Here is a 27,705-nt window from a genome sequence, read left to right on the forward strand (position 1 = left end):
TACTTTTTTTCTACTCATCTCAAAATTGTGTAACAGTAGGTATTAGTGTCTTTGAAGCTAAGGAGAATTGAGGGCAAGGAAGGAGAGAGGTTGTAGAAACAGTGAGATGATACCAAAAAACAAAAAATAAGACTTGAATCTTCATTCAGCTCCTGGGAAGACACATACTTTGGAGAATCTCATAATCAGAGATGTTAGATTATCCCAGTGTTATAAAACAGCATGCTGAATACTATTCCATTTAGGAAAAAATGTGTGTACACATACCTCTATATATGTATTATGTATGTATAAAATACATTATCTGATAGGTAATACATATGTGTGTTTGTGTATGCATGGAATTATATCTACTACGCATATTATCTCCGTCTACATCAATAATGGCTATCTCTTGGTACTAGGAATTCAGGTGATTTTTTTTACTTTCTCCTCTATACTATCTACATTGTTTCTATTTTTTTTTTTTTTACAAAGCATGTTATCATACGAAGCAACAAATCTGTTTTGAGAATTCTCAGTTGTATCAAGCTCAACAATCCTATACAGAGAACTAAAATATGATCTATATTTAGTGAAATAAAAAAGTTTAGCAGATAGCACAAGTCTAAAGTGGTTATTTGTGATGTTTGCCCTGGGGCATATTATGTCAAAATAATGAAAAGTGAAACATTAAACCAAATTTTAAAATCTATACCAGGACACTACTTGACTTTTGTTTCCCTTAATTGAGACACTCAACTGGCCAAACATTTTAGAGTTAAATAACAATAACAATAAAAATAAACATCTACAGAATGACCAGGATGTGCCTGGCACTCTTCTAATTTATTGCATTCTCTCCATAGCCCTACAACATAGATACTACACTGATCCCCATTATACAGAAGACGTAGAGAAGTTACATCAAACTGAAATGCAGGGAATTTAACATGGAAACTAAAAAGTCTAAAAAGGGGCAGAGGTAGGAGTCAGATTCAGGCAGTCTGATGCCAGAGTCTGTGCTCCTAAGTGTAGTACTTTACTGCTGAATCCTGTTACTGATTTGCAAAATCCTGAGAAGAAAGGGCATGGAAGATAATTTCCTTTTTTACTGAAAATAAATCCAATATGAGTCCACTACAGTAAGCATATAAATACATATATAATAAATAATAAAAGCACATTGTTTCTGGAAAGGCAAAGGCAGCCCACATCAGGCGATTGCATCATAGTCCATTGTATTCAGCTGTGTTGACAGTGGAACATCTGTATACTCTAATATGAATGATTGCGGGAAAGTACGTTAATTATCTAATCATATTGTAGAATTTTAAAGATTTGACACATACTGTATTAGTCAGCATTTGCTGGATAACAAATCACCCCCAAGCTCAATAGGTGTCCAATGATCATTTCTTCTCATGCTTATGGGTCTTTAGGATAACCACAGGCTGGCTGATTTCAGCCAGGCTTAGCTGGACAGTTCTGTACCAAACTGCAGATGAGGCTGTACTTGGCTCCCCCACTGCAGGCTTGCTGCCTCATGTGTTCATTATGGGGCTCAGATGGAAGAGGTCACAGCTACCTGGGGAAAACTCTCTGTCTTTTGTTTTTGTTTTTGTTTTGAGACAGGGTTTCACTCTGTTGCTCAGGCTGGAGTGCAGTAGCGCAATCTCAGCTCACTGCAACCTCCCCTTCCTGGGTTCAAGCGATTCTCATGCCTCAGCCTCCCGAGTAGCTGGGACTGCAGGCATGCACCACCACACCTGGCTAATTTTTTGTCTTTTTAGTAGAGATGGGATTTTGCCATGTTGGTCAGGCTGGTCTCGAACTCCTGGCTTCAAGTGACCCACCAGCCTTGGCCTCTCAAAGTGCTGGGATTACAGGTGAGCCACTGCACCCAGCCAAAAACTCTCTTCTTATAGCCATGGCAGAAGCTCAGGAAACAGGCTCAATTGCACAAGCATGTCTCAAGCTTATGTCATCTTTGTTAATATGCCATTGGCCAATGTCAATCACCTGGTCCAGCCCAACAGCAATGGAGTATGGATTTCCCTTTATTCTGCCTCTAATGAGAAGGGAGGGAAGTGCATACTTGTGAGATAATCCAACTACCCCAGTGACTAAATCCTACTGTAACCACTTCCTCCTTTTTTTCCACTAAGGAATTCATCATGGGCTTACCGTAATACAGTACAGTGCCTGCCTCTTATTGTCTGCATTCATAAGTTAAGAAGTGGGTCATTTCCATGGTTATAGATGATGGCTCAGTATTTTCCTGAGTCAGGTGATAATGATGGATTTGGCAGTTTAAAACCTAGTTTAAGGAGGCATTTCTGTTCCTCTGGTGAAGTGACTCTATCCAGGTTTTGGAAAAACATATCCAGCTTTCACAGTCTGGACACTTATGAAACTGAACAGTAGTTATTCTGGCAGGGTGTGGCAGACAGTCTCAGGAAACCAAGAACCGGGATTGGGTGCTTACCTGGTGTTACTGAGCGAACGACCACTGGTTTTTCACTCCCTGCCACAAAACCAAATCCCAGCACTGGGTCCCTTCTCATCTCCACCTTCCGAGGAGCCGGAGGGATGATTTGGCAGCTCTCTAACCGAGGGTCGTCAAAAGGGATTGCCTGTGTCATGTGACTGTGGAGAAAGCACATACAAGAGAAACAAGGCATCAATGTATGTCTTAGGCATTGGCCTGGCAATCATATTCTCTTTAATTTCAAAACCTATTTTTTGTTAGAGAGTGAGAAAGATCTGGGGAGACCCATAGTCATGCTTCTTTCATGGCTCACTTGGGCCACTTTTGCTTCAGGCTTTTGCATTGGCTGTTCCTCCAACCCGGAAAGCCTGTCCTGCAGATATGCATATGGCCCAGCCTCACCTCACTCAAGCTTGTGCTCACATATGACCTTGAAGAGGACTGTCCTGGCCATACATTTTAAAAATGCAACCCCGCTCCCCAACATGCCTGATCCCCTTTACGCCCTTCTACTTCTTTTTTCCCCACAGCACTAATCACGTGCTAACGTGCCGTAGAATGCAGTTGGCTCTTGAACAATACAGGTTTGAGCTGCACAGGTCCACTTATACATAGATGTTCTTCCTCCTCTGCCACCCCTGAGACAGCAAGACCATCCCCTGTTCTTCCTTCCCCTTCTTAACTTACTCAATGTGAAGACGATGAGGATGGAGACCTTTATGATGATCTACTTCTACTTAATGATTAATACATGTATTTTCTCTTCCTTACGGCTTTCTTAATAACATTTTGTTTTCTCTAACTTTATTGTAAGAATACAGTATATGAGTATAATGCATATAACATACAAAATATGTGTTAATCAACTGTTATGTTATCGGTAAGACTTCTGGTCAACAGTATGCTATCAGTAATTGAGTTTTGAGGGCATCCAAAGTGATATGTGGATTTTTGACTGCATGTGGGGTTGGTGCCCCAAGCCCCATGTTGTTCAAGGGTCAACTGTATACTTAATTTTATGGTTATTTTTGTTGTTTTGCTCTATACACTAGAACAAACACTCTATGAGGGCAAGGAACTTGGTTTTATTCACTGATTTATCTCAGGTTCCTAGAAGAGTATCTGGCACATAGTATATTCTCATTAATACTTGGATTAATAAGTAGAGAAAAAGATTTCTTTGTGAAAAGCTATTTAGTTATAACTGATATGCTGAGAAATAACCTCAGAGGGTTTTAGACATTTAGAAGGTAATACCTATGGCTTCTTGCCCCAGCAAAATTGAAGTGGATTATTTTGGTGGTGACACACCATCCTGTTTCCAAATACATCTCCATTTCCAAAGAAGCTGAGAACTTAGCTCTTGGCATTTGTTCTCCGGGAAGATTTTCAAGTGGTTCAAATGAATCTTTTCATTAACACCTAAACTTCAGAAGTCTTATCAATAATCCCAACTTGAAATTTGTATAGCATTCAAAAATTTTCAAAATACTTCCACAAATATCTAATTTGATACACAAATTGAGAATGAGAGGGCAGAACTGGTATTATTTTGTGGATTTTACCAATAAGAAAACTGAGATCAAAATACTAGTTTATTGTCACTAAGAGCCCATGGCTGGTATGCCAGAGGGTTGGGTCAAAGATTCACTCCCCTGACTCTTAATGAAGTCTTCACTCATGCACATTGTTCAAGGCAGCCTTCTTTTGGGGAAAAGTTATTAGTCTGAATAATAGAAATCTCCTTAATGTAATGTAAGCTAAGATTATTTCAATGACACGGGTTTAATTCAAATTTCTCTCTATATAATCTTCTTCAATAAGTAAAAGAAGATCATTTAAAAATATCTTGGAAGATGCTACTCTATATGCCATCTGGACAACATATTGTTCAATGTAATAAAGATAGCAAAGAAGGAATCCTGTTGTCTTTCTGTGTAATTAATAAGAATGAGGTAAGATCAATGAAAACCTCCTAAGATCTGTCCTTTAGGTATATATCACTATCTAGGAAAACAAACATTTAAAATCCATTTTAAATAGAAAGGAAGTGTCTTTTCGACTTAGCTTCTCGGAAGGTGGGATGGTAGGAAAAAGAGAAGTGTTAGTTGAGAACTAACATGTTGTGCACCATGTGCTAACACTCATCTGTTACCTTATTTCATTCTTAAAATTCCTCTATGATGGAGGCAGTTTTACCCTACTCATTCCTTCTTTGCAAATGCCAAGATAGGAAAAATAACTTGGCCAAGGTCACGCTCTTCTCAGGTGTAAGCCAGGTGTAATCCATACCAGGTCTTCTGATTTGAAGTGTGGGGCACATTAGATAATTTGCAGAAACAGTGCAAAATGAAAATGTGGAGCCTTTCATTCAAACATGACTAATTTCAAGACAGCAGAACATTAAACCCAGTCCAGGGTCCTGTGTCACTGCTTGGGTCACACATCCATGATGCTGGCCCCGGTAGTGTGCTATCCCCAGTGTCCTACCACCATTCTATTAATAGAAAAGTCCAGGCTGAGATTGGTGGCATTATAGGGTAGGTTCAGGTGTTTTTCTGGACCCATAGATTAGACACGGCTACCATGATATGGTATATGCTTGAGATGATGAAGAGAGGTGGGCAGAACTCAGGTGGGCAGGAGATCAGATGGAGAGGCCTGGATGTCAGAGGACAGAATTCTAGACCCTGAGTGAGCCAGCAAAACCAATGCAGAGTGAGCCCCAGTGACCAGGGTAGGAGCCTCAGACAAGGCCCCAGGCTGGGAGGCACTAAGACACAGGGAAGAAGTGAGGAGGCCAGGGCTAGAACCCAGGACACTAGTAGGACCTCTGATACTCCCACAGTGGGCCCCAAAGGGTGGGAACTTGACGTTCAGACACTGATCCCTCCTGGACCTGAAACAGGCATGGCTGGGTATGCCTGTGGGAGAATGGGGCCACCTAGGCATGGTGGACACTTTGGTTCTCTGGTCTCCTCTGTAAGAAAGCACCATCTTAGAGTAAGACATTTTTGAGCCACATCTGAAAACAATTCTGTCCTTTTATCTCCAGATGAAAGAAGGGACGGAAAGAGAAAGGAAGGGAGGGAGGAAGGAAGAATGAAAGGGAGAGAGGGAAGAAGGAAAATTCACATTTTTGGAAACTGGCCCTGAATTCTGTGTCTTCACCATTTTCCACAGCAGACATAAAATTGAGCAAGGTAAAGCTTGCTGAAGCTGGGTGACTTGCTAATGGTCACGTGTGTTTTAGAAACGAGGTTGGCGCAACTCTTGATTCCAAGCATAGAGAGGCACTGAGGAAGGTTTTTCCTTCTGCTATTGCTAGCTCTGTGAAAAGCTTAAGGCAGTGATTCCCAAACTTTGCTGCACATTAGAATCACTCAGGGAGCATTTCAAAACTCCTAATGCCCGGGTTACACTCCAGACCAACGGTATCAGAATATCTGGGATGCAAACCAGTATCAATTTTAAAAACATCTGCAGGTGATTCCCAAGTCCAGCAAAGTTTGAGAACCACTCTCCTGCCTAGAGAAGGGTGGGTTTTAGTACGCCATCCAGACAATAGGAAACGAGGACACAAATGATGTCCCTGATTATCTCCTCTAGCAACCATTGTGAATGTATATTAAAATATTTAAAACTTCTGGAGCTTGATTACCCTCTTCCCACCACAGGAACAAGTAATAGTATCTAATGCATCATTCATTCAATAACCATCATGTTATTCTTTTATTGATACCTGACATTTATTAAACATTAATTTCATGCTAAGCATTGTTTGTTCTAAATGCTTTCCATATGTTAGTTCATTTAATTCTCCAAAACAACTCCACAATGCACTCATTTGTTCATTTAGTCAATTTGTAAAACGCCCACTAGATTCTCAGTTCTGGGATTGCACTCTGGGAAAGAAAGCAGACAAAAAAAGAAAGTGTTCACGCTAGTGTTCAGAGACAAAGAAGAAACTAATACATTAGTAAAATAGATGGAAGAGCAAGTCATTATAAACACTAGGGAGAAAAATAAGGCAGGGAGGAAGGATAGAGAGCTGAGTGGGTGGAGTGGGTGGGTGAAGGTGCTGCAATGATCAGCAGGGGTCAGGAAACATTTCAGGGGGAGCACTTCCAACAGAGGGACCATGAAGCATAAAGGTTCTGAGGCATAACGTGCCTGATGTGAGCCTGCCCAGGAACAATCCGAAGGCTAGTGGCGCAGATAAGGATGTGGGGTTGGAGGCAGGGTGGTGAGGAGTAAAGAAGTGGTGGGAAGGAGGGGCACAGATCACACAGGCTCTTGGAAAGACTTTGTCTTTTGTTCTGAGTGGAAAAAGTAGACATGTGATCCAGCTGCCCTGCTGATGACAGGAGAGGGTACTGGTAGAAGCATTTCAGGGGCCGTTACATCAACCCCTGATGGTGGTGCCTTGGACCAGGGTGAGAGCGGCAGAAGCCGCAAAAATTGTTGTGCTTTTAATATATTTGGAGGCCACCCTGATAGACCAGGGGTGGGACTTCTACTCTGGAACCATTTTCCTGCACACGCCAGACGTTCCCAGTGAGGATGGACCTATAAGCATGTTGCCTAATGCAAATCTCGTGTCCTGATGTATCCACATTATGGGAGACATTTTTCTCTTCAAGTAGGTGACACTTTCTAGTTTGTACAAGAAACAAATACATGCCCAGGTGCAGTGTGAACATGAGAACTGATATGATCGTTTAGTGAGAGACTTTGGAGCCAGACTGCCTGAATTCAAGTCCTGGCTCCCCTACTTCCTACTGATGTGACCTGCACGAATTACTCCATCACTCTATATTTCAGTTTTCTCATCTGTAAAATGGTGACAATGATAGTAACAAGTTCATAAGATAGTTGTGAAAACTGAATGAATAAACATAAAGCACTCAGCAAAATGTAAGCACATAGTAAGCACTCAAAAAGCATTGGCTGGAATGTTCTCACTTATAAGTGGGAGTTAAATGATGAGAACACATGGACACATAGAGGGGAACAACACATACTGGGGCCTACTTGAGGGTGGCAGGTGGGAGGAGGGAGAGGATCAGGAAAAATAACTAACGGGTACTAGGCTTAATACCTGGGTGATGAAATAGTCTGTGCAACAAACCCTCATGACATAAGTTTTCCTATGTAACAAACCTACACATGTGCCCTTGAACTTAAAATAAAAGTTAAACACAAAGTATTGATTGTTATTTTCATCTCTGGAGATCAATGAATAGAAAGCAGTCCGTTTCAGACATTATGAACACAGTCAGTCTTAAAATATGGAAATAAACTCAGTAACATTTAAAATACTTGCAGCCCAACTTTCTTAGTAAAATGCCTCACAAATCCTACATAAGCTTGGAGGCTTTCAATGTGGAAAATCCTATCAAATGCAATGACACAATAAATACAAATATACATTGATATACACAAGGCAATACTGTACCAGAACACAAAAGAATAAAAGAAGGTAGAAGAAAATCCAGGTGCTCTAGTGACTGGATCACTGTTAATATGTTTTTCTCAACCATGTTTCTAAACCATTAAGTGACCATTGAACATAGTGCCGAGGTCAAGCCTGAGTCTTGAGGGAAATAAGAAGCACTGATGATGTTCTATAATTAGGGGCGATACAGGCATACACCCTTTCAACCTCAGATGCTGCCATTCTCTGTGTCAACAGAGTCTTACACTGGCCTGTATTTCTTCATTGCTTTTTCCCCCTACCCAAATAAGGCTGGAAACACAACCAAATGTGTGCTCTGTGGTCACTGCTTGGTCTAGTGTTGTCATCTTTGCTAATGATATTTTGATTATTTTTGTTTTGCTTGCATGTTGAGGATAACCTTCCATTGGCATTCTCATTTTCTTTCGCAACGGGTTGTGTTTTCAGAATAAATTACCTAAAAATAATCAACCCCTGTCTCTTTTCCAGTAAGAATGAATCCCTACTAGCATGTTCCCCATGAAACATCATTTGACCCTCTGTAACAAGGCAAGCAGTTTTTGGCCCTGTACTTGCAACATTCTTTTTTTGAATAAAGATGCTTGAGCCCTTGTTTAATGAGCTGAAAAAGCAACATTTTTTTTTTTACCTGCTAAACATGTGTCAGTGAATTCTGATGCTGAGACTAGAAGTATACAATTGATGAGCTATTCAAACCTCCATTCTCCGTCCCCAACCTTCTCTAAAAACACACACAGATAGGCCAGGAGTCTATGACCCGAAAAATACAGAGTATATTAATTGAAATGGAAAATGTGTCCATCAAGATAAAGTGAGCAATCTTCCTACTTCTGACAGATTTCATTTCAAAAGGAATGACAGAAATCCTGCTGCCTAACTCCCCATAACAAAAGGAAAGGGCTTTCCTTGAACTCTTGGAGCCCTTCTTTCTCAGCAGAAATAAAACAGTGATACACCCAATGTGTCACAAATAATTGCTTTGACTAGTAGAAAGCACCCTGTGTGAAAACCTAAAGTCATTCCAGTTTTTGATGCACTCATTAAAGACTGCAAAGTCGTTTTCAAAATATGTGCTGAGTGGAAGGATTCCGGAAGGAAAATCCAAATTCAGAAGCCATTACCTTTGGTGTGGAGGTTAAAGAATCTGGGAAGATAATGGCAGGTAGGCTATCTGGGTAGTTAAGACTGGATCACAAATAGGTGTAACTACTTATGGAGTATAAACATTTTTGTGCCCAAGTTATGCTTGAGGTCATTGTTGGCATTAGCTTTCAGGGGTGACCAACTATGATTACAGGAGAGGACCAAGCATAAATATATGCTCTTATCTTGGTAGCACTGGTCTATGTCGTAGACTGACTTAGTCTTGATTTGCTTCCTAGGTCATGATTTGCCACTAGATGCCACATTCCTTTCCAGTACCTACCCACTATATACAGTACATGTTTCTCTGCCCCTTGACTCTGCTAACATCCTATCGCCCTAAGCATGTCCCATGATGGAGCCCAGATGTGACGAGTAAAAAATGTTAGTTTGTTTGGGCATCTGTTCTTACTGCCCACCATCATCACAAGAAGGCCTTCTCAAGGTAACAGCTGCCCTTTCAGCCTGTTCTCTATAATGACCAGAGCCTACACCTCAGTGAGAAGCTAAGTGTAGCAGAGCTGCCCAGCCCCCAAGCCTAGATCAGCTACCTGAATAAGGGATAAGACATGATGATGGTTTTATGACACTGAATTTGGGGGATGTTTGTTATGTACCAAAAGCTCATGCATCTAGTCTGTAAATAGTGCTTAAAATAATATTTATTAATAAATGCCCTGAAGTTCCACATGTCAAAAGGATTTTCTCCAACAACTTCATTCCCCATGTGATTCATGACTAAGTATGTTACATTGGACAAACACCACAGACACTTCCAAAGGAAACTTCTCCCCTTATTATCCTTGGTGACATGGCAGCCACAGGAACCCCATAGTCTATTCTTCACCATCTTCCCACATCCCTGACTGGATTTGGGCTTGGGCACAGTAGGGCTGCAAAATTCATAAGCCCTGCTGTGGCCTTGGAGGGGGCCTAACATGGAAAACTTTGACCAAAAGTGCTCATCTATGTAAACCAGAGTTCCTCAGAGCAAGAATTTAAGTAGGAAGAATAAAAGAAAGCAAAGTATGGATTGTTAAAGTTCATAGGTTACAACTGAGAAAGGTCACGAGGCATTTTAGAACCCCATGATAGGTTTCGAGTGAGTCAAAATGATGATAATGTGTGTGGTAAAATAATATATTGAAAATATATTTTTTGCTTTGTTCTCATTGGGTTTTTTCCACTCCCAGGTCTAATAAAGTAGACAGGTCTTTTGCAGACTCTTGCCTTAGGGGTGATGCATTTGTCAGGGCTCAAAGCAAAAGTTGACTGCTTATAACTCTTTCCTACTTTTGTTTCCTGAAAGTCTGAGCAGCTTGGTTCAGGAAGCAAGGGTAGAAGACCCCTGAGAGGCGGCAGCAACTTCAGGAGAAACAGCTTGGTGGGATGCCTGGCAAGGCACCACGACTTAGGTCTGAGCCTAAGAAACGGCAGTCAGTGAACTTCAGGGAATCACACAGATTTGAATCAGGGTATCTTAGGAGCACGTAATGTGGGTTGAAACCATAAAGCCCTGGTCAAATTTCTTCTCTGTGTAAGATTCCCAGAATTCCCAGAAATTGTGAATATTCAACATGATTACATTTGAATTGCTAACCAGCAGGAATGTAATACGATCACACAAGTGAGTTTAGGAATAAGATTTATATGTGCTACACAAGAAAAAAGAAACCATCTTTGTCAGAACGAAGACGGGAGTTGGAAGAGAAGTTACTAAACTTGGAGAGAGATCACTCTGTGGAGCAATGTCAGGATAGAAGATCCAGGAACCCTCTCTAATCAGGACCCTAAACCTTCTCTGCATCTGGAACTACTGCCTCCTGCTGCCGCTTCCCCTAAGGCTAGGCAGCTCAGCCACTCTACATTTTCATTCTCATATGTCCATGGGATTCCATCTCTCTTATGATATACATATTTCTGCACTCAACTCCCATTTTTGAGCAAGCCTCTGTCCTTTGGGATCAAAAGAGCCAAACCAAATCCCTTCACTAGAAATAAGTTAAATTTTCTATGAACACACATAACTGCACATCATATATTTTCAGCTCACATAACATGGTGAATTGCACGCTTTTTGCCTTCATGAATATGCATACTGGGGTTCAGAAGAATTTAACCTTCACTAATCAATTCCACAGGCCACTGTCAGTCAATTCCCACAACATTGTCAGGAGCATTTAAAGATTTAGAACTGTTTAGTCAAGCTTGGAAACTTACATAGTACTTGAAAAGCCAAGAGAATCCAGAACAATTAAATTTAAAATCACAAAATGTTTAGAAGAATCTTGTTGGATAATTTTAGGAGGCTTTGAAATAAATGAGGCTTCTTTTTAATGGGTAGACTAAATGTGATAATTTTAGTTTTCTCCAAATTAATTTACAAATTTAATGCCATCCAATAAAGATATTTCAATAGTCCTTTTTAAAAAAATTCAACAATGAGAATTCTAAATTTTACATAATGCTATAAAAGAACACTCTAAACAAGAAAAATGCTATGGTTGTCTAGCCCTACAAGATACCAGAACTTATTATGAAATGACAATTCTTAGAATCCTATGATACTGGCACCAAATATAGCAAAATGTACAACAATGGAGTAGCAGCTTTGACTAGAACAAAATGAGGCTTCCAGGGTAATTGAAGTACTTTAGCATATCAACAGTGTGGTTGTTTTTGAAACAAAATGATTAAAATAAAGTAGAGCGGCTATGAAAATCTTTTGTCTGACAAAGGGGTTGTTGGTTAGCTGGTGACAATGAACTAAAAGATTTGTCTTTTCAGGGTAAAGAAGACACAGCAAAGAGTGAAAGCAACTTAGTTTGTCAAAATAAACTTGGATTGTGGTCTGAATGTAGGGAAACAGATGTTTAGACATAACAACAGTTATGCGATTGTTTTATTGAAAATTATGCAAATATGCATAGATAAAAACTGCAGTCTTTGAAAACTTGAAAATGGATTTGTCTAACCTGTTTAAAAATCTTCCAAATGAAGCATTTCAGTGGATTGTGAACTCACTTGTTAAGTGTGATAAAAAGGCAGTATCTTCCATTTGGTTTGTAAGAACAGCTGACAGACATCAAAGAAGATGGAAACTTTCCAGACGAATGTCAACAAAATCTCTTGCATAGATGGGATTGAAAAATGGTATTTCATGATCTAGTAAGCAAGTTGGTGCCCTACTTTGTCCATTTGCCTCTTCATATGTTTCTGCAGTTCTTTTTTTCCTCCAATAACAATGATTAAAACCAAATAAAGAAATAAGCTGAACATGCAACCAGACCTTCACATTTTTACTCAACGAAATGTTAAACCAAGATGTTCAAAAATAAATCAGCATCCTTGATCACTTTATCATTTAAAATACTGATTTTCAATGCAGCAGTGATAGCAAAATATTTAAGAGTGATTAAAATATATATTTTACCTTCAACACCTCATTTTAACATCTTCTTAACGTATATTTTATATTCTCCATAATATGTTATTTATAGTGTAGCAGGACGAGCGGCAGACAAAACTCCTCAGACACTGAGTTAAAGAAGGAAGGGGTTTATTTGGCTGCGGGGCATCGGCAAGACTCTTGTCTCAAGAGCGGAGCTCTCCGAGTAAGCAATTCCTGTCCCTTTTAAAGGCTCACAACTCTAAGGTGGCGCGAGTGAGAGGGTTGTGATTGATTGAGCAAGCAAGGGGTACGTGACTGGGGGCTGCATGCACTGGTAATTAGATGGGAACAAAACAAGATAGGGATTTTCACAGTGCATTTCTATACAATGTCTGTAATCTATAGATAACATAACCGATTAGGTCAGGGGTCGATCTTTAACTACCAGGCCCAGGGTGCAGCGCCCGGCTGTCTACCTGTGGATTTCATTTCTGCCTTTTGGTTTTTACTTCTTTCTTTGGAGGCAGAAATTGGGCATAAGATGATATGAGGGGTGGTCTCCTCCCTTAATAGTAGTACATATATATAAACTATGAATACATTAATACACATTTTGGGCAGTACATGTTCAAAACTTATTTTAGTGACAGGACTACAAAAGTAAAAAAATGTAAGGATTTCTGTTCTGTATGATCCAGAGAGTTTCTAACTTCCGGTGTGAGCCCAAAAGGTGTTTTACATATTCAAACGTGATGGACAGAATCATTGATATCACAAAGCTCACCACAGCCCTTGAAAAGTCCCACTCTCACATTCAGAAATATTCAGTGGCATTTTTAGAAACCTAAAAATGAAGTTAGATTGGAAATGTAACCACCCCAAACCTTTCTAAGGTGTCAATATCCATTGCTTACAGAGAACATAATTATTGCATGGCTGGGCAGACTTTTTCTTCTTAACTGATTACTTATGTGTTTTCTTACCTGGAGAAAAACGCATTTTTGAACAAAAGGCTTGATAACAATGAGCAAAGTCTTTATCGATCATGTTAAAATCATCATTTTAGGTCTGAGAGTTTGTCTCTATCAAATTGAATTCTATCCATATTTTAGGGCAGTAGTTGAGGAGGAGGATTGAAGACACAGCAGGTCTCCTCCCCATCCTAAGGGGCTGTTGTATGTCCTCCCAGTCCGTGTGTATTCTTTGAAAATTTACATTATAGTTTTATACTTGGAAAGTGAAAAGAGCCCCATGGTTTTGGTAAGTACAAACTATAAGAATATGTGTTACAGAAATTGTGATCTAAGACACATGTCAAACACGAATTAATTTTGACAAAAGAGATATTTTTGGAGAGTTGATTGGCCACACTTTGTAAATTTCCCAATTCTATAATCTTTACATAAAGAATTTTTAAGAAGTGATTACATAATAAAGGCTCACTTTGATAACTAAAAACTTCTGATGGAAGTTAAAAGGGGCTGGTAAGGAAATCACAGAATCAAAGGTTTGAGTTAACAGTTGTTTTAATTAAGAACTCGCGATCTCTTGATCTTTTCTGCATTGAAATTGTTATTTCTAGCCCTTACCTAAATAATTCAGGTTCGTTAGACTGTCCAACTTTACACATCTTTTCTGTTTTGGGTTTTGCTTGTGTTTCTCTTGTTCTGAGCCTTGTACATGTGAACTGAATCTCACCTCCCTGCCCTCAACCCCACCAGCAGCATTGCTGCCCTGAGAGCTTCATCCTTATGATTGCATCACATGGGACTTTGGCAAATGCCTGAGGGTTACAGTTCAAAGGACCATGAGGTTTATATGTCTAGACTAATACATTTTTCCAGTCATGCTTTCCACTTCAGAAAACGAGATGCAATAAATCAAAGATCTATTAGGGCTTGTACAAATTGATGTCCAAGATAGGTTCCATTAATTCACGGTCAAATTTATCCTTCAAGGACTCAGTTCTATTTGTCAATACCACTACTGAAAACCATTTCCACAATTAGTCTTTTATCAACAGCCAGTTCATCCACCCAGAGAGATTTTTGTCATCATTAAAGACGATAAATTTAGAGCTGGCAAAATGTTTATTGACTGTGCTTTGTTAATGTAATTGTAGTATCTGAAAGGGCAAGATGTTTGTCAGTTTCCCTAAAGCTCCAAAATCCCTACAGTTAGGCTGGTAATCAATTCTGTTAATTGAGTTCAGTTTAATGTGTTTAAGAGATGACTTTTATGTTAATGATGCTCTAATGTGTCAGAGGCAATAATAATCAAGTCACACCCATGGGTTGATAGAGATGCTGAACAGAGCTGGTAGCTCTCAACCTTCCCTCCTACCACCAACCCCAGATAGGCATTGCTCCCAAGGAACACTGAAGCTTAGATTGAGACTTACCAGTGATTATAAATTAAAAAGACAAGTAATAGAGACAATAAATACCCTGAATTATATGCTCTGTTTGGTATTATAATAATCAGTGTAAACAGTATGCTATCCACATGAGTGTAAGTTACTGTGAATTCAATTCTAGAGATGCTACAGGACACTTTGAATACCCTTATCAAAATCTGTTCCTGGAGAATAAATGGTATAACCACATTGGAAAACTATGTAGCAGTAAGCTAAAGTTTGTATTCTCAACCCCGACTTCTGAGCTACTGGGTAGGATCCAGGGGTAGGGATCTTCAGATCATGTCAATGGTCTTTCCTGGACACTTGGAGGTACTCTTGTGATTTCAAGAGTGCACTCCTGCTAGAAGCTAAAGGTGTTTATAAGCAAGGTCAACCTCAAGAGAAAGTGGGCTGGGAGGAAACCAGAGGACTTAGTTGTTCAGACCCATTCAAGCAGGGAAGGTTTTCCATTTCAGCAGGGAGAAGAGAATAGTCACTGAGAGTAAAATGATCACTATCTTCCAAGATTATGAATTTCCCATTACCTGTATTCATTTCAAAATAAAAATATGAAAATAATTAAAGAAACACAATGATTTTGATGCTATTTGCTTAATGGCATCCCTGATATCAATTTTGATGCTGTTTGCTTAAAAGTATTTCATTTTCCAGGCTCAATTTATCTAAATTGAGTTTGCCTTTTGTCATACTAAGAGAACTCAAAGAAAATTTTTACTTCATTTTATGTTGTTAGATTCATTTGGATAAGCTCACAATAGCTCAAATTTTCAGAGGCCATACATGCTTAATAGCATAGTAAAATTTTTAAAGAGCTCAATTATTTTTCAGAATAATTAACATGTGTCAGCAGTATCCATTTTACTAGATGCAGATTTCTTATGATCATAATTGATGTTTAACAAAATTTGGAGCATGGGCATTTTTAATGACATATGTTTAGCAATTTTATGGGTATCTAATTAACTTGTCATAGTAGTATTCATTTAATTCCATTTAAAGGCTGAAAACTACTTTCAACCTTTATTAGTCTGACTTATTCTCTGGGCCACACAAGCCATGGGGGAAACAAATCAATGACCCAGGATGAAACTCTGGGAGATTTTGCCCCATCCATCTTCACTTTTGAAAAAAGGGCATTATAGCTCTTTATGCCTTTCTGTCTTCCTCACAAGGAAGACATTCAATTCTCTTCAATAATTGACGTTCATGTTATCTAGCCTTTCAGTTGGATTTGTTTAATCAGGCACTGTGCTAGGCCCTGGAGAAAAGAACCATTACCTTAACAGTAGCAGCTGCTGCTAACATTTCCTGAGTTTGCCAAGAGCTACTCTCAATTATTTATATGTATTACCACATTCATTTTCACAACGAACCTATGAGATGGGTGTTATTCTTACAGTCATTTACAGTTGAGGAACAGATTAGTAAAGTAACTGGACTTTGGACAGTTAGTCAGAATCAGTGAAGGGAGTCCCCACTGAACCATTACATTATGGAACACACATTCTCTAAAATAAACTAATAAATAGTGCAATGGAGTAGAAATAGTCACAAACTAAAGCATGAGGGCAATTCAAATCCCAGGGAAAGAATAAACTATTGTTTAAAATGGGGTTAACTAAATACAGTATCTATATAGAAAGTCAATAAGCTAGATTTGCACACATACCATACACAAGGTTTCCTATATGTATTAGGTGTAAAACATTTAACTTATGAAAGCACTAGAAGAAAATACTACTAAAGAATACCTTTAGAGTCTAGGAGTAGGAAGGACATTTCTAAGCATGATGTGAAACCCAGAAGCTACAAAGGAAAAGACGAACAGGTTCAATCACATAGTAATTTAAAATATCAAAAGCATAAGCAAAGTTACAAGGCAAATGACACATTGGAAGGGAATATTTGCAACATATGAAACAGACAAATACATAATATACACAATAAAGAACTTGTAGAATTCAAAAAGAAAAGGCAACTCAATTAAAAAAAATGAAGTGCATGACCAGGCACATAGATAAAAATAATACAAATGGCCAATAAAGTTCTGAATGACACTCATTCTCATTAATAAATGCAAAGTAAAAATTCTGATATATCATTTCCCTTCCCTAGAATTTGAAGTATAAGTTTGTGCAACCTGTTTCTGAAGGGCTATCATAAGTTTTTGAAATTAAAATGCATATATTATGTGTCTTAGCAAACTCATTTCTAGGCCTAAATTGTGTAAGATAACTGGATAGAGCCATGTGCCTTAGGTTGTGTACTGCAGCACTTCACTGGAAAAAAATAGAAACATGAGACTGAGGGAATATTCTTAGAAATTAAACAATTTCATACTCAATTCAGTAAAAAGCCTGAATGATAAAATTTTTAAAAATCTTCCAGAAAGTTGAATAAAAAGACAAAGTCTCAGAAATATGAGAGAAAAGAAAACATTTATAGGTGATCAATTCAAAAGATCCAATACACAATTGATAGGAATTTCTAAAATAGAAAACAGAGAACAATAAGGAGAAAGGAATTATTTTTTAAAAAGAATCTGAAAAGTCCCTGATCTGAATGGTCTGAAAACAGCCTGAGAGCTTGACAATAAAAATGTCTTCACACCTGGAAGCATCACAATGGAAGTTTAATATACCAAAGATAAATAAATTATCCTTAAAACAGTAGAGAGAAAAGGTACATTCAGGATAAATGAATGAGAATAGATCATTATTTGACTGTGGGACCTGGAGACCCAAAGGCAACGTAGCTTACCCTGAAGCTACTGTGGAAAAATCATTTTCAATCTAGATTTCTAGGTTAAGTGAGGGGTCAGAATAAAGACATTTCCAGACACACAAAAATTTAGAACGCTTACTTCCCACACATCTTTTTAAAGCAAGTGATCTGAAGATGTGCTCTAACAAAATCAAGAGATAGAAAGGCATGGGATTAAGGAAACAATGGATCCAACACAGGAGGAGAAGGAAGCAAAGTCAAGGATGCCAGTCTTGAACGAGGCCTAGGAAGTCATCAACCCAGGTTAGAGTGGGAGGAAGAATTGAGGAGAAAGGTGCTTGGGAAAGAAGGTGGTTCCAGAGATTTGACTCTAGTTTTGAGAAGGGCAAAGCATTTTTAACACAGGACATGCAAGGGAGAAAATGAAAAACTGTCAGAGACTGCTAGAAAAATAACAAAAAACCCTTTTCAATAGTGGCAATATAACCAGCAATAATTAGCTATATGGTGAATAATATTTCCTTAGTACTAAAAATAAAAACCCTCCAGTGAGTTTAAAAATTTTAAATAAACCTATAAATAAGGCACAAAAGACACCGTAATGGTTATGGAACAATTGTGAATGTTTTCAACCATTGTATTATTAAAGACAAACTATGGAAGACAAAAGGTGGAAAAAGAAAGGATAAGGAGAAGTAAGCAAGAAGGGTGCGAGAATTATATTTTCAACTCACTAAGTGGAATTACTAATATCAGGACATGCTGTTTATAGTAGAAAGAAAAAGAAAGAAATGTATAATTTATCATTTAAAATTACGAAGTTAACTGGCAGTTACAGAATTACACTGGAGAAAGAGAAGTGTGTAGGGGCAGAAAGGTAATGATACCTTTCCTCACCCATCATAAGGGTCATGGCTGACATTCCTATAACCAAAGATAGGTTAATAAGAGAAAAACATAAATGTATTTAGTCAACATTTTACATTACATGGGAACCTTCATTAATGAAGACCCAAAGACCCAGGGAATACTGTCTATTTTTATGCTTAGGTTCGACGAAGAATAGAGAGTCATGTAGCAATGTGATTAGACAAAAGGGCATGATCTAATGGTAATAGACTAAGGGAAAAACCCAGCAAGGCCTTTCTGTCCAGATACTTCTTGACCTCTCTCTGTAGCTTTCCTTCCTTTGGGGTATGGGGCAGGAATCCTCCAAAATGAAGGTCTTCAAGGGAGAAGAGAAACAGTGACCTTTCTAGGTTTTATGGCTTGCATTGTGGGAGATGGGTTCTGGTTCCTATGACCTGTCTTGGAGAAGAGGATATCTGGTTTATATGACTCTCTTTGGGGCAGAAAGAGAGGCAGGACACAGAAGGGCAGGAGAAAGTCAGAAAGACCTTGCTTCTGAGGTCCTTCCAATCTTCTTTAGTTCAAAGTACTTAGCACGTCAAGGCACCATACTTTGGAGTATCAAGTCCTGAGCCTCAACAAGTGCAAGAAAGAGGTAGGGTACGGTGCAGCTGAGCTAGCCCTTATTTTGCAGAGTAAGTAATCAGTAGATAAGGCCTAAAATTGGTAAGCCTAGAAATACAAAATTAAGCACGTTATTTAGATCAAGGGTTGGCAAACTTCTTCTGTAAAGGGCCCAGATAGACTTTGCAGTTCATCTGGTCTTGATCACAATGACTTAACTCTGCCATTGTAGCACAAAAGCAGACACAGATAATGTATAAATAATGAGCATGGTGGATGTTCTCATAAAACTTTATTTATAAAAACAGGCAGAGGGCCAGATTTGGCCTGTGAGCCATAGTTTGCTTACCCCAGATGTAGATATACAATTGACTCTTGAACAGCATGAGTTTGAACTGCATAGGTCCACATATACATGGATTTTCTTCCACCTCTGCCACTCCTGAAAAGCAAAGCCAACCCCTCCTCTTCTTCCTCCTCCTCAGCCTGCTCAGCATGAAGATGATGAGGATGAAGAACTCTATGGTGACTCATTTCCATTTAATTAAGAGTAAATATATTTTCTCTTCCTTACAATGTTCTTAATAACATTTTCTCTTCTCTAGCTAACTTTATTGTAAGAACACAGTATATAATATATATCATAAACAAAATTTGTGCTAATCAACTGTTTCTGTTATTGCTAAGGCTTCTGGTCAACAGTAGGTTATTAGTATTTAAGTTTTGGAGGAAGTCAAAAGTTATATACAAATATTTGACTGTTTTGGGGGTCAGCCCTCCAAACCCCTGCACTGTTCAAGGGTCAACTGTATATGCGAAATCATCACATTTATAAAAATGATAGAGCATGATTTTCCAAAGTATCATTAGGGAAATATTAAAGGTTAATACTTAAACTTCCTTCTTCATTTGACTTTTAGGAGGAATCTTCTCTCTTTTCAGAGTCATGTCAAGAGCACAAGTGCTTCATGTTGGTGGTCTTTTCCCAACATTTAGGGTGGGAAAGGCCAGTGGATGAAATGCACCTAAATTGGAGCTTTACTCCAGTATTTGTCCTGGTGAATCACTGATAGAGGCAGCCTTGGCACTTTTAGAATGGAATACTCGTAGATTCTGAACTCCTTGAAGGTTGTTTAATATTCATCTCTTTATTTTCAGTCTCTGACAGTGTATGACATATAATTGTGCAAAGAATACTTAGTAAAGAAGGATATAATTTAGACAAGCTTACTTATTTAATTTTTAAGGTTCAATTCAACAATACTTCATAGGGTGTCACAAAGAATCTCAGAGATGCTATTCCCCACCTTGAATAAATTTTAGAATCATTGTTTTCATATTAAACTTGGTATAGTCAACTTTACTTTGTCTAGTTAGAAGAAATGGAAAGGCAATCAATCAAGACGATGAATGAAGATGAGAAACTTTTGAAAGGCTTTTTTTCAAGCGTTAAATTTGCATGATGAATAAGAAGGGTTTTTGTACAGGTATTTAAAAAGCTATCCTAAAATCTTTTGAAAATGTTTTAAGGCAAAACTCAAAATGCAATGTTGATAATTAGCATTTTTTAAAGCTTGTGAGCAATATTTATTGACACTGAGGAGGAATCATATTAAAGTCTCCAGTTATTCTTCAATTCAAGAAATCACCTTCTCTCTTGAAATTTTAAAAAAGAAGGTGTCCACTGGGGACCTAAACTCCTTTGGAAATAAATCGCTTGTTTTTGTTTTTCTTCCACAAACACCAGATGAAAGTTAAAGCAGAGAAATAAACCTTTGCAGTTTCAGTTCATATAAAGCCTCGTCTACACACTGGAGCATAACCACATTTCATCATTTAATTATAGATAGTCTCATATGATAATTACGCAAAGTAGACTTTCATTATGTCTCAAATTGAGACCTGAAAATGTGGATTTGGTAGGTGGAAGGAATCAGTTGATGAATTTCTGCTATGGAGCTTTGCACTGTTAATCACAACAATGAAGTGGGAATGGAGGGTGAGGGAAAGAAAAAAGAAAATGTTCAGTAGAAACATCTGGAAATAAATCAAACTCTCCTTTTCTGAAAAAGGCTGACTTGGAGTGTTATGCCTATAAGTATTATTTTATGGGCATTATAAAATCATGCACAATTAAGGAGCAAATTAAGCATGGAAAGGCCACAATTCACTTTTCATAGGCATGTCTCAGAATGTGTTTAATATGTTGAAAGTGGATGAAAATGGAGGTTGGATAGACAGAGTTTAAGCACTTGTCCTCTGTAGATATCAAATTTAGGTGTTTATAGATAATAATATAATTGCTAATATTTTTAATCTTACCTATGCCACATGAAAAGATAAACCTTTTCTGTTTGTGACTATTATTGCTAAATAGAATGCAACGCTTTCTGTATTCAGTTTTGGATATATAAAAATCTGAGATTGTTCCCACTTGTGAGTAGTTTCTCTCTCCATAGCATTTTCCTTGAATTCTGAGAATTTATGAGTAAGTGATTGAATGAACAGTAGCTTGATCCTCAGATAATGGTATTTCCACTTTCTTGAATATTATCATTAGACAATAGAAGCCACAAGTGAGCCACCTGGATTTGGCCTAAGGGAAAAAAATCAAGCTCAGTATTAGCCTAATTTAAAACAAATTGAATAAAATTGTTTTCAAAGGTTCTAAGACTCAAACCTATCAAATATTAGTGACACTAAAATGCCTGTGTTTATATTATTAAAGTAATCTGACAATATTCAGAAAGTCATCTGAATTATTTCAATGTGTCTTCAGCCAAATATTTGCATAATATCGACTTAGGAAACCCTTTATTCTATAGAAACTGAAGATAGTGATTCCCAAATATTCTTACAGAATTCATAAGAGAATTGGTGTCAGGATGTTTTAAAAGTGTCATATGATTCTCCTTTAAAATGTATGTATGTGTTCGGTTTTCTATTTATTTCACTGGAAAAAAAAGAAAATGTATGTGTGTGCATGTGTCTATATACATACACATTTGAAACAGGCAGAAAAAGAATTTTAAATTAAGAGGCATTTGGAATACACTGATAAGCAACTGATGTTTTAAGCAAATTGACATTCCTTGTGGGGTGGGAGATTTCATCACAAAAGGGATACAGTGAATTGGAAATATATTGGCTTGTCTATATCATGCAAAATCATTTGAATTATTTCTAGGTGGAAAAGAAAGCAAATTGAAATGTGAAATATAGTTGGAAAGGCTCATTGTTTCTGTTGCTATGCTCAAACCTATGATACAGTTGTAAAATACTCCAAAACATTTTATATATCCCACTCTTAAGATTCTTGTCATAGTGTCACCTTTATCGATTTACATAGTGAACATAAAAAACTTTCATTTTCAATTCAGATCTTCACAGACATGGACCAGCCATCCTGATCAGTAACAGCATCATGATGTGTATTATGTGGTATTTGCTAGATTCTTACCTTATACCCAAAGGGAGGAAATCCTGGACCCTGCCATTTTGCACTTCATGAAGATTCCTTCATTATTTAATAATTCTCAGGCCGGGCGTGGTGGCTCACGCCTGTAATCCCAGCACTTTGGGAGGCCAAGGCGGGTAGATCACTGGAGGTCAGGGTTCGAAACCAGCCTGGCCAACATGGTGAAAACCCAACTCTACTAAAAGCACAAAAAACATTAGCCGGGCATGGTGACACACCCCTGTAATCCCAGCTACTCGGGAGGCTGAGGCAGGAGAATCGTTTGAACCCAGGAGTGGAAGTTGCAGTGAGCTAAGATCGTGTCACTGCATTCCAGCCTGGGAGACAGAGCAAGACTCCGTCTCAAAAACAAATAAACAAACATACAAAAAACCAATTATCTTAATTACTATCTTTTATGCACCATTGAACTCAAATTATAGACATAAGAATTCTACACACCAGGCCAGAATGGTTTTTAAAAATGTGTTAAATTTGGCAATTCCTCAATAAGTTAAACATAGAGAGATACTATATGACCCAGCAATTCCACTCCTAGGTACTGTATGTATCCAAAATAATTTAAAACAGGTGTTTAAACAAAAAATTGTACATGAATGTTTACAGCAACACTATTCATGAGAACTAAGAGGTAGAAACAACCCAAGTATCTATTAATGGATAAATGGATGAACAAACAGTGAGACACACACACACATACACACACACACACTCTCATAATGGAATATTATTCAGCCATAAAAAGGAATGAAGTACTGATAACATACTACAACATGAATGACCCTTGAAAATATGTTATTAAGTGAAAGAAGCCAGATACAAAAGGCCACATCTTATAGGATTCCATTTATATGAAACACCCAGAAGAGGCAAATCCATGGAGACAGCAGATTAGTGGTTGGCAGGGGTGGGAAGAGGGGGGGATGGGAAATAAATGCTTAATGATTATAAAGTTTCATTTTGGGGTAATGAAAATGTTCTGGAACTAGATAGTGATGATGGCTGCAAAACATTATGAATGTATTAAATGTAACTAGCAGTAAATTTTAGGTTATGTATATTTTACCACAATAAAAAATGCACTAAAGGCTAGGTGCGGTGGCTCATGCCTGTAATCCCAGCACTTTGGGAGGCCTAGGTGGGTGGATTATGAGGTCAGGAGTTCGAGACCAGCCTGGCCAATATGGTGAAACCCCGTCTCTATTAAAAATACAAAAATTAGAGAGGCGTGGTGGTGCACACTTGTAGTCCCAACCTCTTGGGAGGCTGAGGCAGGATAATCGCTTGAACCCACGAGGCAGAGGTTGCAGTGAGCCGAGATTGCGCTACTGCACTCCAACCTGGGTGACAGAGCGAGATTCCGTATCAAAAAAAAAAAAAAAAAAAAAAAAGCATTAAAATATTTCCCTTTGAGGGGCTAATTTTCTCCCTGAATCTCCCTCATTTTCTTCTATGCCTCTTGGGAGCATTGCCTGGGAGTAAGGATAATCCTTAAAAGAAACGAAAGCTCCCTTGCAAAGTACAATTATCAAATTTCCTGTACCATTATTCACATGATCTTTTCCAAGGATAGGAGTGGGAAAAGGAAGGAGAAGGAAGAGTATAAAGGAAGAGTCTGAGAGAAAGGAAGATCTAATTAATCCCACCTGCTTGAGGAAGCTTTTATAATAACGTTTTGGGCAGGTTCTGGGTATAATAAATTCTGTTTGTGATTCTGAGCAGGAGAATCATTGCTGTAGAATTAACTTCTGGTCTCCACACTTTTGTGTATCAATGAGCAAACAAGTGACAGCTAAAGCTTATGTCTGCATGGTCCGCTTAATAATTTCAATAGCTAAATTACGAATGATCAGTCACTGATCCAGATCAAACCTTGCAGTGGGCAACCAACCATGATGAATGTTAAACTCTGCAATAAATAATAACAGCAAGATGCAAACATCAGATATTAAAGCTGCCACTTTTTTTGAGAACCACTGGGTACTATCTTCTTGGCATTAGATCCATACTTCATGTATTTAAGGACAGCAAAGAACAAGCTTTAGGAGTGGCTGAGACTAAAAGTTGACTGTCTTGGAACCAGGTAGTTGGTGGAGGTCCTAAGTGATTGGACATAACTTCCATGTGCATTTTAGCTCTTTTAGTATTTGGCCAAATCCAGCAGTCCACTATTTAATCAACTCTTGGTTTTGGCAACATGGAGGAGTAGAAAGGTCACAGCATGCAGTGTGAAGAGGCTTGGCTTTGCTACTAACTAGCATCTGGCCTTTAGTTTCTATTTCCACAATGCATATTCCTTGAACACTTCTAATGTACAAGGCCGAATAAGCTCTGAATAGGCTCTTCCTGAAGTACAAAGATATGCCAATATTTCAATCTATTTCGAGAGTCTTCTATGTATCAGACACTATACATATATTATTCCTTATTTCATGAAATAGATTTAGAGATATTATTCCCAATTTTCAGCAGACATAGCTGTAGTTCAGAGAACAAAATACTATTCTTTTTTGAAAACATATAATCAATCTAAAATTGTTAATAATATTTAATTTTGTGGTACTAATATCATCAAAACCTTACATGTAGTTTACACTTACAGCACATCTCAAATCAGAATAGACACATTTCCAGTCCTCATGTGACTAGTGACTTCTGTATTGGACAGAGCAATCCACAGTGACTTTTGTTGAAATGCAAAGGAAGGTACCATGGAATGATGTGTTTAGGAATAAGTAAGGTATACAGAAGTAGAAGCGAGGGTTATTTTTCGTAAGAGTCTGGGTGACAGGAAAAATGGAGCTTGGGCTGCAGGTGGAATGGGAGATGGGAAATTGAAAATTGATTATGGTCAGGCATGGTGGCTCATGCCTGTAATCCCAGCACTTTGGGAGGCAGGCAGATCAGGAGGTCAGGAGTTCAAGATCAGCCTGGCCAACATGGCGAAACACCATCTCTACTAAAAATACAAAAATTAGCCGGGTGTGGTGGCAGGGGCCTGTAATCCCAGCTACTCATGAGGCTGAGGCAGAAGAATTGCTTGAACCTGGGAGGCGGAGATTGCAGTGAGCTGAGATCATGCCCTGCACTCCAGCCTGGATGACAAAGCAAGACTCCGCCTCAAAAAAAAAAAAAAAAAATTGATTATTTGGCCAGGCGCGGTGCTGACGCCTGTAATCCCAGCACTTTGGGAGGCCGAGATGGGCAGATCACTTGAGGTCAGGAGTTCAAGATCAGCCTGGTCAATATGGTGAAACCCCGTGTCTACTAAAATTAGCTGGATATGATGGCTGGCACCGTAATCCCAGCTACTGGGGAAGCTGAAGCAGAACCACTTAACTTGGCAGGCAGAAGTTGCAGTGAACAGAGACAGTGCCACTGCACTCCAACCTGAGCAACAGAGCGAGACTCTGTCTCAAAAAGAATTAAATTAAAAATAAAAATGAAAACAAAGAAACCCAATTCACTCTACATACTTTAGAATGTTTCTCCTGAGAATAATGACCTTATCTTACATAATAGTAGTACACTTATTCCACTCTAGAAGTTTCTAATACTACTTTGCAGTATAGGGCATACTAAAATTTCCTTCATTTTCCTGAAATGAAACCCCTCACCTTTGATTCAGAATTATTTGAACCATGCACACAGCATTTAGTGTCTCTTTAGTCAATTAATTAAACAGTCCTCTGACTTTTTGTTTTCAGATATTGACAAAACAGAAGTCCATTTGTCCCATTGTTGGTGGGACCTAACTTAGGTTAAGGTGGCTTCTTCCAAGTCTCTACTGTAAAGGGACTTTTTTTTTTCTCCTTTGTAAGTCATAATCTGTGGCCTAGGGCTTCTAAACGTTGTGACTATCTAGTTCCTCAACAGTCTTCATCTGATAGTTTTAGCTATTGATGGTCGTTTTCTAAATTAACTACACTGGTGATTGCAATAGAACCCATAGTTGTTTTGTATGTGTGAAGAAGTCTGCCTTAAGAAGCCGTCAATAATGGACAGCTGAGGAGATATTAGATGTTACCAGGACTGAAAATGCCAGCTTCATCACCATTTGTAAAGCCATAAAACAGTGAAATCACACTCTCATCTAGTGAATCCAGTGCATCGCTCTAAACACTATGTTTAAAAAACGAGTAAACCAAATTTATTTAGAGACGAGCCAGAAGGCTGGACCGGTTTTGGCCCGAGTGCCCAAGCAGGGCACAGGTGAGCTTTAAAATCCGGGTAGGTTCAAGGGGCTTCGAGGAACGCTAATCCCTTCATGTAAGATAATCAATTTCCGAACTTCGGTTTCCTCTTTGTTCAATGGCAGGAATTCCTCCAGAGTTCCCAGGACGTTGCCCGGGTCGCCAGCAAAGTGGAGCCGCGGGTCCTGCTCCTTAGGGCCGAGGGGATACAGACCCTCCTTTGGAACGTGTGAGGCAGGAACTCGATTTGGCAGCTTCTGGGTGGTCCTCGCACCCTCAAGCCTGGACGCCCACTTTCTGAGGTTCAGGCCCCACCGGTTGTTCCCTAGGGGAAGAGTCAACAACGCCCTGCCCCCAGCCATTCCCAAGCCCAGGGGATTCTGGTGCGAAAGACACAGGTAAATGCAGGTGGAAACCCTAGTTAACTTGGAGACAGCTGGGCCCGGGTGAGGCTCTCACGAGGTCGCGGGAAGCGGAAGAGATGGCAACCTGCCGGACCGCCGCCAGGGCGTCGGGGAGCGGCTCAGGGTCCCGGACAGGGCTGGGGGCGGAGCCTGGCCGGGGGCGGGGCCGCCAGGTGCGAGGCTTTACCAGCGCTGAGGCTCGGCCGGCGCGGTTAGGCCTGGCTTGCGCTGGAGCGTGGTTTTGATTATGAGGGTCATAAGATGGCAACGCTCCCGGCACGTAGAAATATCCCGCTGTGGGTGAAAGTTCCGGAAGACCTGAAAGATCCAGAAGTGTTCCAGGTCCAGACGCGGCTGCTGGAAGCCATGTTCGGTGAGTGTGCCCAGTACTGGCGAGGCTGCCCCGGCCCGGGCATCTCAGCCGGCCCGGGGCTCTCATCCCTTTCCCCCCACAGGCAAAATATTCTTATCCTTGAGAAGTTTACAATTTGGTGAGGGTTGATAAATGTATTCATGATTTTAATACACTTT

General features: G+C 39.1%; 1 protein-coding gene across 14 annotated transcripts in view; it reads right to left on the reverse strand.

Annotated features, from left to right (window-relative positions):
• LOC105478121 (FERM and PDZ domain containing 4) overlaps positions 1–27,705 on the reverse strand; it is a 924,449-nt gene that overhangs the window by 109,220 nt on the left and 787,524 nt on the right. For all 14 annotated transcript variants that reach the window (XM_011735128.3, XM_011735133.3, XM_071089202.1 and 11 more), the window contains one exon: positions 2,468–2,628. In XM_011735128.3, coding sequence (XP_011733430.2) covers positions 2,468–2,628 — 161 coding nt within the window. The remainder of the gene's footprint in view (positions 1–2,467; positions 2,629–27,705) is intronic.

This window comes from Macaca nemestrina, chromosome X, assembly GCF_043159975.1.
Source record: "Macaca nemestrina isolate mMacNem1 chromosome X, mMacNem.hap1, whole genome shotgun sequence".
Lineage (NCBI taxonomy): Eukaryota > Metazoa > Chordata > Mammalia > Primates > Cercopithecidae > Macaca > Macaca nemestrina.